The sequence below is a fragment of the Lottia gigantea genome (genome assembly GCF_000327385.1).
Source record: "Lottia gigantea unplaced genomic scaffold LOTGIsca_20, whole genome shotgun sequence".
NCBI classification, from domain to species: Eukaryota; Metazoa; Mollusca; class Gastropoda; family Lottiidae; genus Lottia; species Lottia gigantea.
In genome coordinates, this window is record NW_008708401.1 from 2,470,666 (window position 1) to 2,484,551 (window position 13,886).

Below are 13,886 nucleotides of genomic sequence, written 5' to 3' on the forward strand. Positions count from 1 at the left end.
AATATTATAATAACGATTGATTGGTATTGATCACTCATTGTTTTTCTTTTATTGTTTATTCTTTATTTTGACAATGATGTAGGCAACGTTAAAAATATATGCAATCCTACATAATCATATTTTTTTTCATCTTGGACACTGTCGGCTATGGGACGTTTTCACAATGTCAAGCTATTACCAACTGTGTCTTATACCTCGACCGCATTGGGCTCTTTACTAGATCACGGAATGCAGCCTTTTGATTGACTTGTACGCTAGTGATTCAGCGAATCGAAGCCATCGCCAAACGGACATTATGGCACATGGTTTACAGAATTTTTGTTAAGGCTTCTGATTAGCTGTAATCGCTAGCGTACAATCTTGCATTTATAAATTTCTGAAATACAAGTAATGAACTTAATGATGTCAAGGTATTAGATGCAGTTCGTAATAGATTAACCCGTGAAGATAACTATAGGACTGTAAGATCTTCCTGCATCAGATACAGGAAGTTCAACTAACTTAGTACCAGTGCCAAGTTATCGGAAATAGATTGAACACTTATGTTTCATGAATCAATGACTGCTTTTCAGATCAAATAATGCTTTCACGGTAGGCCGTTTGCAAATAAGACAAAACGAAATTTTGACTTTTTGTTGAAATGAAATGAAGTGAACGGAGTTTTACGTCCAACTTTTCTGCACCATGTGGGATAATGAAGACGGATCTTTTTGTTGAAGAAAAGGCATTTTGTGCATAATAATTCACTATCTGTTCTGAGCCTCACCTACATTCCAAATCGTTGCTCAAGTGACTGCAAACTGGAAGCACCTGAGAGAATCTGAGCTCTGTAATTTACCTATTGGCCATAGTAGCTATCGATATATGCTTCTAATAAACTATTGAAACTGAAAGGCGACCTGTACAATTATCTAATTGGCGATAAGTGATTAAGATGAGTAGATGTCGGATTTTACAGATTTTTAAGAGTGTCGGGACCATTGATTAGTGCCGTAATTAGGAATATACAGAGTGTCGTAGTACCTTTTAAATCTCAAATTGTACTTGAAGATTGGAAATATAACAGACTCATTGCTTTATTATTTGAAACATAAGTCAGTCATGGTTATTGGTGGTGATAAATGATAGAACACAGCAGACTTGTGACGTAATAGAAACCATTGAAATTGACAGAATTTCCCCTACAGACTCTGCCACGACGTACTAATGATGGAATCAGAAGCCGTGTTTAGAGTGAAAAGTAAATATAGTTGTCAGTTTACTTCTGAATTCGACCAGTTTCTATCTGTAGGCTGTCAAACTTGATATCATTCTGTCGTTTTCAAACCAGAATTGAACACCAGAGAACTCTTTGTGCATTCAAATGACACACTTGTTTACAATTGTCGACATTCTCGATTTTGATTTAGCATGTTTAGTTCACTTGTACTACTGTAGTTGAAGGAAATGGACATCATAGATCTGTCTCTGATTGTAAAAAAATGATGGAAACAAAGTAAATGTCGCTCGAGTTTGGAAATCAAGCAATATTTTAAGTGCATGATTACGAGTATCACATGGGGTGTCATTCAGCCCAACTTTTTCCACCATTGGACACCCACCAAGAACTTGACATGTTGACACTTTTATAGTAGGATTTTGTTTATAATACAGCAATACATTTTGAGAATTGTTTGAACCTGGGCTTGAAATCGGAACAAAAATGGGTAGCCTACTAGGTGGAAAAGTTGAGGGCAAGTGTTTCATGTCACAGAATTAATGTTGTATATCGTCTCTCGATTTTCGTCTTTCTTCTATCTCATCCGATGCCAGCGGCCTACCTTGAAAGTTGCGCTTGTCCTCTGCAACAAATTCAGCTCTACAGAAACTGTTAAGGATTGACGAAAGCATTCGATGTTGACCATTCCACGAGAGTCAAGAGTGGACGACAAATGATACATAATTATATTTAACTAGTAACTTCAATGAGTTATTCAAATTTTCGCCACGCCTCTTTAAATCTTACTGATCTGGAAAATTATTCGTCATGAAATTTGAGGATTTATTATGGTTGAGACATAGCAGGGGGTATAATAACATGTCAACATGAGTGATTTAAGTTTTTTTTAGTATTAGATAAATAAAGCCTAGTGCCTGTGGTAAAATAAGACAGAGGTGTTATATAGTTCACTATAATGTTTTATAATTTTAGATAATTACAACAATTACCAATAAGGTCATTAAATCGAACACATATTGCGCAGTACATGGGCTTAAATGGAAAACGCAGAAAACAAATTACAAACACAATTCTGCCTTTTTATGCTACTTAGTCCAGGAGTAACCAGGTAGGGAACTTCAGAAGTTCGTATATATCAAATATTTACGGAACTGAAGTTGTGTAATATCATTTGAAAATTCACCATTAGTATAGTGAGATACAACCAGTTCAATGTATGCCCGACCACACAAATCTGCCCAGATACAGATTTGTCATACGTTTGATCTGAAAGTGGTGTTCCTCAGTTTATTTTACATGCAAACTTATGCTTACCGATAAAAAAGTCATTATACGAATAATTCAAATATTATTAAGGTCAATTTAATTTTATAATATATTAATCTTATCTTAATTCTTTACAAATCCTTTTAGGACTAATTGTGATTGACTATGGTGATTTCATTTAACAAAGAATAATGAACGTACACGATTTAAAGTCAAAGGTAGAAGAGCCTGTCATGGAAATTTTTGGGGCCCCCTTAAGCAATGTTAACAAATCTTTCAGATTTTTTTGTAGCCCCCGAAAGCAAGTTCAAAACCTTTCAGACTTCGTTAAGCAATGGTTCCCAACCGTTCAGATTTTCTGGTGTCCTAAAGCAATGGTTCCCAACCTTTCAAGCTTTTTCGAGCTCTTCCTTTATGCAACTTCCTAAAGCAATGGTTCCCAACCGTTCAGACTTTTTGGAACCCTCTAAAGCAATGGTTCCCAATCGTTCAGATTTTATGGTTCTTCCTAAAGCAATGTTTCCCAGACTTTTCAGACTTTATGGTTGTTCCTAAAGCAATGGTTCCCAAACGTTCAGACTTTCTGGTTCTTCCTAAAGCAATGGTTCTCAACCGTTCAGATTTTCTGATTCTTTCTAAAGCAATGGTTCCAAACCGTTTAGTCTTTCTGATTCTTCCTAAAGGAATGGTTCCCAACCTTTCAGACTTTTTGGAGCTTCCAAAATCAAAACAGCACCGTTTGACAATTTCCCGGACGCACTAAAATACAGACAAAGCAAAATGTAGACTAATAGTCTATTTATCCGATCGTTGAAAAGATCGAAAACAAAAACCTTATCCACTTATTTCTCCTAATAAAATAATGTACAATCAGTGATTTCTGAAGGGAAAATTGACGAAATAATTTCAAGCTTCAACACATTTGTTAGATATAATTGGTTCATCTATTTCCGCCTTTTCTGCTTCGTCTCAGATTCTGAATAATGTTTTGATTGAATTTTAAACTTACATTAATCGGAATTTGGAATTTAACCATACTAGTATAAATTTCACAGATTGTATCATATCAAAAAAAGTTCATGTTGGGTTTGTAAATTACAGCATTCTGTTGTCTGAAATCACGTAAAATGCCTAACGAATTGCTTGAAGTGGTCCTCACACCATTCACAAGTATGGTTGCGAATAAGAATAGAGGTTGTAAGTTTTGAACACAACCCCCATGCTATGCATGTATGAGTTGCGTTAACTGCGTTAGTTCTGTTCGTGGTTTACTAAAAAAAAAATTAACGTTAACGTTGACCTTCTATTGAATTATACCATTATTCAAAGAAGGTTTGCCAAATTCAGGACGATAACTATAATTCAGAAACCTATGAACGCTCCACTCCACTTTATGCATTCATTTATCATATTACATCTGATCATCAAGGGCATTAATTCAAAAATATGTAGCTCTACATATTGCAAACATCGAATTCAAGCGAGTCCTCACGAACACTATTTTCTATGCTGATCAAATCGATAAAAGATGGCCGATTCCATCAAATTACAACTCCATCCTTGAGTAAATCTTTTGATCACTAGAACTAACAGAATATAAACAAGTCGGTTGGGAACTGCCAAATCTTTTTCTGAGGAATTGATTCAATAACAGTATAACGACGACTCGATAAACATAGTTTCAGTGATTTTCAATAGTACTAATGATTTGTACTGAATCTAATTTTATCTCTTACTTTTCTCTACCATTCAGTTTGCTGATTAAATGAATTGCCTCGTGGGGTATAAACAAATTATTTTGAGAGCTCTAAGGTGTTTAGTTTTCAGATATATATATGCGACGATGTATGAGGGTGTAAGAATAGGAATGTCCAAACAATTGAAAATACAAGAACCGAAAACTTGTTCGTGCACGATGCAGACACGATTCGCCGCTCTTATTTGATTCCATATTGATTGACCCGATTATTCGGACGTAAGTTTTACAATGAGTGTCGAAGGGGATACTCGAGATGGTTCTAATAAAACTCCAAACAATTGTCTTAGGTTTTTTAAATACAATTCTATAAATCAAAATAAAATGACTCTAATCCTCTTCCAATAGCATTTTCACCATTTCAGGTTTAGCACATTGTGCTTCTTCTAACCTCTGCGGCTGAAACAGAAAGAAGATTCGAATTTCCAACATAGAAAGGAATTTGAACAAGTCTTTCAACAAGAAAAATGATTGTACAAGTAAGAAAGTTTTCAATTAACCACGAAATTCAACGCTGGTATAAGGGAGTTAACTCCATTTACAGCAATAAAACCAGACAACACTTATTTTCTTATACTCTTTAAATAACACTTATACTCTTACTGCTACTTACATGTCCGATTTTTAGTAATGTGGGAACCGACTTTAATTTCAACACAGGATCTTTTCTAAATACATTATTTTGATCTTTCCAGCTGAAAAGAAAACAAAATGAAAGGTGTTAGTTCAAGGCCAAAACACCATCTCCCTTCCAAACTATGCATATCAAATTTATGTCACAGATTGGTTAAGAGTAATCATTCTTAGGAGGTCTGAGAATATCTATTCTGGTATGAAACTCTATGTAGTGTTTTCCCTGGAATATTTCTACCACAACTTGGAAATTGGAAACACTATTGATTGGATGTAGATGCACAATTTGTTGGAGGCATTAAGCATGGGGTCAAAGTATGCCAAGGGGTTAATGTTTACACCAAATTGATTATCGAAATACGAAAATACTTACAAATCTCTACCTCCGACACCACAATGGATGAAAACTGAATCTTTAGGGGCGTGCTTCAAGTTATCAGCGATAACTGGGGCAGCTGAAATAAAAAAAAAACTTCAAAGAATGTGTGTATAATAGATCTACTATCGGCACTGACATCAAAAAGAGCAGGCTAATGCCGCTGTCCTGGCAAAATTGCCCACATGGTGGAGAAAAGTAGGAAGTAAAACTCCATTCATTTCATTTCAATAGTGACCTTGAAGAAACTCAATCTGTGGTAAATATCTCCTACCCCACTACTACGACTTTGGTGACAGCTTTATGTTTCTGTACAGTATAGATGAAATACCTGTTACACAGTCCGGGCACCAACTTTCACCATTAGCATTAACAGAGCCACAGAATAAGGCAAAAACTAATTTCGATTTATTCTCCTCAGCTGCTTTTTTGTAGGCTTCATATCCTTCAACAGAGACTTCAGCAACCATTTTTAAGTTTTTAGTGATTACACAAAGTCCGAACACTAGATCTACCAAGTGTCTATAAATATTACTAAAATTGACAGGTTAAGAGGATAAAAATATGCAATATTTACAATTTACTATCCTAAACACACTTAACCATGCGTTTGCCACGCCCACATAATTTTACCAACCGATAAATCAGAGTTTGAAAATGAAGTATAGTAAATGAGATGACAAATTGATTATCTTTCCTCTGTTCTCAGAAATATCTGCCTAATGTTCTTTTCAGATTGATCTACCGCACATGTTTTTGGTACTGTGCATGAAGATGGAAATATGAATCAATGATTTATCGATTTGTTTCTAAACCGGAAGCTGAAGATTTTTTAAATGAAAGTAGATTTCGCCTGTGATCATAAATACAACTCCACGCCTGTGATTCAAAGTTATTCTTCTTCAAATTTTGTTTAATATTAAATAGTGAGAATGATTAAGCCTTAAGTCTAAAGGCTAATGAATCAAATATTTTGAGGAGCGAAAAAAATGGACAGACCGAAATGCAAACTAAGATTGTAATTCCCATCTCCTCTCTGTAAAAAGTACACGGACACGGAATTTATTGTCATTGTTTGGCTATTATTCTAATCGGTGAAAATATATCTTTGATAGCAGTAGCTGACAGGGCTGAAGTTCTATTTAGATAGTAAGCCAGATGATTGCTTCAAGGCTTGAATCAAGTAGGCTTATCTCAGTGTACTAGTCTTTCAAAATTAAAATAGTGTATTCGTCTTATGCCTGTTACTCATTGTACATCTCTGTTACTCATTGTACATCTCTCTTACTCATTGTACATCTCTCTTACTCATTGTACATCGCCCTTACTCATCTTACATCGCTCTTACTCATCGTACATCTCTCTTACTCACCGTACATCTCTCTTACTCATTGCACATCTCTCTTACTCATCATACATCTCTCTTACTCATTGTACATCTCTCTTACTCATTGTACATCTCTCTTACTCATCGTAGCCTACATCGCTCTTACTCATTGTACATATATCTTGCTCATTGTACATCTCTCTTACTCATTGTACATTGCTCTTACTCATTGTACATCTCTCTTACTCATTGTACATCTCTCTTACTCATTGTAGCCTACATCGCTCTTACTCATTGTACATATATCTTGCTCATTGTACATCTCTCTTACTCATTGTACATCGCTCTTACTCATTGTATATATATCTTACTCATTGCACATCTCTCTATAAAGACATACCAAACATTTTAGTTTTGCACACTGCTAGCTGCAAAGTACTTTTTGAGGTTGGGCCATAAAAGGACCTATTTAAAATTTTAATCATATAATATCTTACACTTACACTTTTTCTCATTCATAATACTGAATCATTTAAGTGTCACTTAATTTACTTTATGTATAGTGGTAAATCATCCCCTACATATAAAGAGCACTACTACTGTTAGATACTATGTTAATAATATACAGTCATCTACAAAATTCAATACGCAAAATTCAGTAATTTGTATTGGGCTAATTCTTTTCAGGCTGAAACAGAAATATGGATGAAGAGGATATCACAGATAATATTTTCTGTCCTGCTTGTTCTAGTCTACTAACAGTCCCTTACATCAGGTGTACAGAATGTTTACAGCCTGATGTTTACATCTGTTTAAATTGTTTTGCAAAAGGTGTTGAATTCAAGTCACATCAAAATAACCATTGTTATAGTCTTATTGTAAGTTTTAATGTTAAATTTTCAAATTTGCTCTTGTCATGCCAACAGGTTATAAAATACATAAATAAACCTTCACTTTGTGTATGGATACTTTATGTATGGATACTTTATGTATGGATATAATTAAGCTTCTCTGAATTTGTCTTTCTAAAAATGAAAGTAGCTACAGATGGAATCGCTCACAACTTTTCATAAGGATCAGCTTTTTTCACCAAGACAGTAAGTTTCCGGTATTCTTCAAGAAAGTTAATAAACCCTAGGCCTCTGCCATTATTAAGAAGATTAGTGATAAATGATATTTTTCATGTTCAGAGAAAAGATTTTCCATTATTTGAAGATAAATGGACGGCAGTAGACGAATGTAATTTATTAAAAGCTATAGAAGAATTTGGTTATGGGAATTGGTAAGTAGGTATTGTGTAAGAATGTTGGAACACAAAAGCAGCAGTGGGTTCTTATTTCAGTCAGCGTGTGAAAGTCTGGTCATCTTCCCTCATTATTCCAGTCAACGCAGCTGAAATTTGGTGTGGATAATCAGTAAAAGAATGGCAAGAGGTTTGGCCAATGTCCAACTGGTAGAAAGGATCCTAATTGAATTTAAGTTGTTATCCTTGTAAAATATAGTGCAGGACTGTAATTTTTTTGATATTTTTGACAGGAAAGAAATCAGTGAACATGTTAAGAGTAAATCAACTATTGAATGTGAAAGACATTATGATAAATATTATATTGAAAATCCTTCAGATGAAATGCCAGGTGAGGTCATAGTCTTTTCTTTATCCAATTCTTGTTCTTCTTTGTCTAAAATAGCTCAGGATTGACAGACTAAGTAAAGATATATTCTCAAGGTCAGTAAAGACCACTCAAGAGAGCTCCCATAGGTTTTCCAATACCATCTTGAAAAGTAATCTACCTATCAGTTGATCTGACTAGCCAAGTCACCAAATAAGGAATAAAACCAATGGCTATTTTACTAACATGTAATTTCTTTTTGTCAGATTTTCCTGAACCAGATATAGATGTGTTTCCTTCTCCTATAGTATTCAAATGTAAGTAGCTTAATATTATCAGTTAGTAAATTTTTTATTATTTTTTTTTGATCCATACATCTTCCCAATACAAGTTGGTCAGAAGATAACAGCAGTTTCCGGTAGATGGACATTGATAATGGGTTGACAAAACATTTCTCACTGTGATTTTATGCTGTTTGGCATTATGGACATTTGGAATGTTTCATTTCTTATATTATTATTGCATTAAAAAGCAAAGCACTAACTTTTCATTGTAGTAAGTGAAGACCCACCATGTCCACCAGAAGGATCTAGTATATATAATGATATGGGTGGTTATTGTTATAATATCTTTATTTGTAGTAAGTGAAGACCCACCACGTCCACCAGAAGGATCTAGTATATATAATGATATGGGTGGTTATTGTGCAGCTAGAGGTGATTTTACTGTAGAATATGACAACTATTCAGAATCTACTATCTGTAATATTGATGTTGATGAATATCCAGAAGAAGATGATGACACACCTGTTCCTGTAGATGAAGATCTCTCTAATGGTATGTTAATCAGTATACTGCATGTTGGACTTATTCTTTATCATGAAACGTTTCTTGTCATGCTTCAATATTATGTGGTTTATCATGTGGAATGTATTCAGAAATAGCATGCAAAATATAAACCTTGCACTTTCATTCCATAGGAGACCATAGGCTGTTCATTAACCATAGTATATCATTAATACGACATACCAGATTGTATGTACATTTACCAGATTTCTATAAAAAATACTCATTTCTTTGATACTGTATATTTTCTATTAACAGAATTAATATATGCTGCAGCCAATATTTATAATTCAAGTTTAAAGGAAAGGGATAGAAGAAAAAAGTAAGTGTTGCTAAACTGGTTAAAAAGAAAAGTATTAATCAAACTGTAAAGATTTAAATATTATTTGTGATACAATGACATTATTGTGTTAAAATGATATTCTGTTGGATAACAATGATATTCTGTTGGATAACAATGATATTCGTTAGAATAACAATTATTATTTTCTTATTTTGTTTTAGACAACCAAAATAACCATGATTTCCATTTGGATGTCAAAGATACTTTTAGGATAACAATGATATTGTGATATTATTCTGTAGGATAACAATGACGTTTATGCAGGATAACAATGTTTATGTAGGATAACAATGATATTTATAACAATGGTATTTATGTAGTATAACAATGTTTATGTAGGATAATGATATTTATTGCATTTTTCCAGAATCGTACGAGATTATGGTTTAATTAGTATGAGTAAAGTAAACAGTAAGTCTATTTATCATTATATAATATATTTTGGTCTTGCTTTGGATGAGATTTTTGGTTCATGGAATTGTCTTCTGTGTGCAGATTTTTTAATACATTTGAAGTCAATTATAGACCCATTTACTACAAATTACCCCATCATTCCATTATCTGTATATTTTCTTTAGAATGCATTCAAAGATGGAAGGCTTATATCTATATTTTCTGTATTTTAGGTATTAATAAAAGATACAGTAAGACTATATATCTGTATTTTAGGTATTAATAAAAGATACAGTAAGACTATATATCTGTATTTTAGGTATTAATAAAGATACAGTAAGACTATATATCTGTATTTTAGGTATTAATAAAGATACAGTAAGGCTATATATCTGTATTTTAGGTATTAATAAAAGATACAGTAAGACTATATTTCTGTATTTTAGGTATTAATAACAGATACAGTAAGACTATATTTCTGTATTTTAGGTATTAATAAAAGATACAGTAAGACTATATTTTCTGTATTTTAGGTATTAATAAAAGATACAGTAAGACTATATTTCTGTATTTTAGGTATTAATAAAAGATACAGTAAGACTATATATCTGTATTTTAGGTATTAATAAAGATACAGTAAGGCTATATATCTGTATTTTAGGTATTAATAAAAGATACAGTAAGACTATATATCTGTATTTTAGGTATTAATAAAAGATACAGTAAGACTATATTTCTGTATTTTAGGTATTAATAAAAGATACAGTAAGACTATATATCTGTATTTTAGGTATTAATAAAAGATACAGTAAGACTATATATCTGTATTTTAGGTATTAATAAAAGATACAGTAAGACTATATTTCTGTATTTTAGGTATTAATAAAAGATACAGTAAGACTATATATTTGTATTTTAGGTATTAATAAAAGATACAGTAAGACTATATATCTGTATTTTAGGTATTAATAAAAGATACAGTAAGACTATATATCTGTATTTTAGGTATTAATAAAAGATACAGTAAGACTATATATCTGTATTTTAAGTATTAATAAAAGATACAGTAAGACTATATATCTGTATTTTAGGTATTAATAAAAGATACAGTAAAACAATATATCAGTGGTTAGATGGGTTACGTGTATATTGTACACTATTTAATCCTATTGAATATGATCAGTTGTTAGAATCACTACATTGTAAGTACTTAAATCATTGTAAGGTGTTTTCCTCATCTTAAATCACTCCAAATTAACAAAAATGATATTGTATTTAAAAACAGAATAAAATGGAAAGAAAAAGAAAAGGGATAATACCATTTGGTTTTACAGAATTTGTATTTAAAGGGATTGTAAAGAGGTTTTCTAAACTTTACATGTGTATCAGGGACATTGATTCCAATTTTCATTCAGATGTCCACAGGTCTTCTCATTACACTAAAACTAACCAGTTAATGGCATTGCTATTACAAAAGCCCTTAGATATTATAAGCAGCTTCATATATAAGATTCAGAATTTTCCACAGACATCTGACAATATAAATAGGAATTGTTGTAAAATGGTTTTATTTTCTAAAGATGAACAAGAATTGAAGAATGATATAAAGAAGTTAAAAGAGTATAGACAAAATGGACTAACTGAATTAAGAAATATCAGACTATATAAATGTATGAAGAAAAGAAGGGAGATAACTAAAAATAGACGCCATTTTCTTTCTGATCTTATAAACCATGTACAGGTGAGTGATAGCTCAACTTAACTCTTTTATTTGAGAGTAGCTCAACTTAAGCCATTCATAGCAATTAGCAAATTAAGGAATATAGCCCAAGGGGAAGGCTACGTTAAACTTTAGGGTGTTATTACAGCTAAGATTGATATACGTCACCACAGATCTTTTCCAAGGATATACTAGTCTAGTCAATCTCCCCTGCAGCCAGAAAAGGAGTAAATGTAGGCCAGACAGGGGGTCTAAGGTAGTATCTATCTAATCTAACCCCATTTGATATTTTTATAGGGTCATGAATCTTTATAATTGAGCTCTATGAGCTTGCAAAGCCAATAGTTCAACCGTTAAAATTATTATTATTATATAGGATGAAGAAGCATGTATATCTTGGTTACAGAAACAAGCTGTAGCTAATAATAGATCTACCTCTATTTTACCACTACCTCAATTACGTAAGTCGTTCTTATTGAATTTTCTAAAGCATTTGAATTGTAATATTTCCTAAAGTGAATGGAGCCTTGTTGGCTCAGTGACTTGTAAACAGGAAGGTCCAGGGGTAAATCACAGTACAGGTCGAAATCAAAATAATATCCCCTGTCAGTATTGTAGGTGTTACATGCACACTGCGTGATGAATGCCCAATAAGGTGCAGAATCAAAGGACATAGAACTCCATTCATTTCATACCATTTGAGTCAGGACTAATAAGACAAATAATGAGCAACAGTTATAGCCTAATGAATAATATCTATGAAAAAATTGATAGTATTTTTATTGTATTGACATATTCATAATTTGTGAAATGTTTTTTTTTTATCAGTATTTGATCTTTCGTGTTTTCTAGAGAGAAGAACTCCACAACCACTAGATATAACAAGTTATCCAAGTTTTGATAAACTTTCTGCCACAGAAAAAGAGGTAATTAAGAATATCACTAAATATTCAACTGATAAAGCAGCACAGGATCATCACTAAAGCATGAGCTATGGACTGAGAATCCATCCGTGGGCTGGTCTGCAATTTTTATAGTTTAAATTTGTCTCAATTTTTTCATAGCTCTTGTACTATGTTCCAATGTTATCAGAAATTTTCAAACCGTCTTCATACGCATATTTATGAGATCACCTCAATTTTTTATTTTATCAATTCATTTATGTCAATTTATGGAAGAAGTCAAATTTCATGTCAAAAGGTGATAAGATAGGGTTGAGTGAGCTGATTAAATAAAACCTAGCACCAATGGTGATGCAAACTCATCATTATAAATTAGAAATAAATTATCATGATTCCCATAGCCTCATCTATAGAAGATGTAAGAGCTTGATGCAATCTTCATTTACGTGATAAAAGGGTTCTAAAATTACAACCCTGAATATAATTTTTTTCAGGTTTGTTCCTATGCAAGACTTTTACCAGAAGCTTTCATGGAATTCAAAAGGATTTTAATAAAAGAAAGTGAAAAGAACAATGGAATATTAAGATTGGCTCATGCTAGATCATTGATCAAAATAGATGTCAACAAAACCAGAAAAATTTATGACCATTTACTGAATGAAGGTTTAGTGAATAAAGAGTGATGATACATTTGAGCTAGTAGACTCACCCTCATGTGATGAGAACAGTGACTCGGTCAGTAGTGGTACTTTTAAGTTAGTAGACCAACCCTTATAGGAATAGGACAGTGATAAAGCTCTGTCAGTCGTGTTACATTTGAGTAAATAGACCCACTCTTGTGTGGGGACACACAGTGACCATACTTTTGAGTTAATAGCCTCAAACTTATAAGAATAGAACAGTGAGAAAGCTCAGTTAGTAGTGATACATTTGAGTTAATAGACCCACCCTCATAAGAATAGGACAGTGACACATCTCGGTCAATTGTGATACATTTGAGTTAAGAGACCCACCCTTGTGTGAATATGACAGCTAAAAATATTCAGTCATAATTAGGCTAGTGAGAAAGCTTTGTAGGTATTAATGGTAGTGTCCAACCAGGCTTTGACATTGTTAAGACGTCAGCGCTATGCTAAACCTTTTATGCCATCTATCCAGTTTTATGTTGACAAATGGAATATTTCATTGTAGACTACAATCACACTTGTATAAACTATTTGTGTTCAGGGGTATTTCATACTGCAGACATATGTTTTGGGAATAACATCCACATTGGTAAAGGTAGTTTTGGAATTGTACGTTAACGATAGATAAATATTCTATAAAGATAATGACCAGGAGAGAAACAGATGATACTGTGCCCAGTACTTTGGTCCAACTAGCTTTACTCAGAATGTTTCACTGTACAGATAATCTACTGTAACAAATAACTTCCTTTATAGCAAACACTTTTAATCATGTATAAACTATATTTACATCATACATGTACCCATAAC

At 32.8% G+C, this 13,886-nt stretch overlaps 2 protein-coding genes across 2 annotated transcripts; one reads left to right on the forward strand and one right to left on the reverse strand.

The window, feature by feature from the left end:
• Positions 1 to 4,520: 4,520 nt before the first annotated feature.
• LOTGIDRAFT_214285 (hypothetical protein) lies at positions 4,521 to 5,869 on the reverse strand. The gene is made up of 4 exons (XM_009053771.1): positions 5,582 to 5,869; positions 5,248 to 5,329; positions 4,855 to 4,936; positions 4,521 to 4,640 (listed from the first exon to the last, which is right to left on the reverse strand). The coding sequence occupies exons 1-4, from the start codon at positions 5,718 to 5,720 to the stop codon at positions 4,572 to 4,574; spliced, it is 372 nt and encodes a 123-aa protein (XP_009052019.1). The 5' UTR covers positions 5,721 to 5,869; the 3' UTR covers positions 4,521 to 4,571.
• A 1,409-nt stretch (positions 5,870 to 7,278) lies between these two features.
• On the forward strand, positions 7,279 to 13,073 carry LOTGIDRAFT_114873 (hypothetical protein; the record flags this gene model as incomplete). The annotated part of the gene is made up of 11 exons (XM_009053772.1): positions 7,279 to 7,455; positions 7,768 to 7,859; positions 8,114 to 8,254; positions 8,833 to 8,959; positions 9,239 to 9,354; positions 9,743 to 9,786; positions 10,860 to 10,970; positions 11,349 to 11,509; positions 11,865 to 11,949; positions 12,341 to 12,414; positions 12,885 to 13,073. The coding sequence occupies 11 exons, from the start codon at positions 7,279 to 7,281 to the stop codon at positions 13,071 to 13,073; spliced, it is 1,317 nt and encodes a 438-aa protein (XP_009052020.1).
• Positions 13,074 to 13,886: the final 813 nt, after the last annotated feature.

Excerpts from the sequence above, each read along its gene's own strand:
- LOTGIDRAFT_214285 (XM_009053771.1), bottom strand. The coding sequence starts at position 5,720 with ATGGTTGCTGAAGTCTCTGTTGAAGGATATGAAGCCTACAAAAAAGCA. Across the intron at positions 5,330-5,581 it reads GTGCCCGGACTGTGTAACAG|CTGCCCCAGTTATCGCTGAT; the intron begins GTATTTCATCTA and ends TTTTTATTTCAG. Across the intron at positions 4,937-5,247 it reads GGTGTCGGAGGTAGAGATTT|CTGGAAAGATCAAAATAATG; the intron begins GTAAGTATTTTC and ends TTTTCTTTTCAG.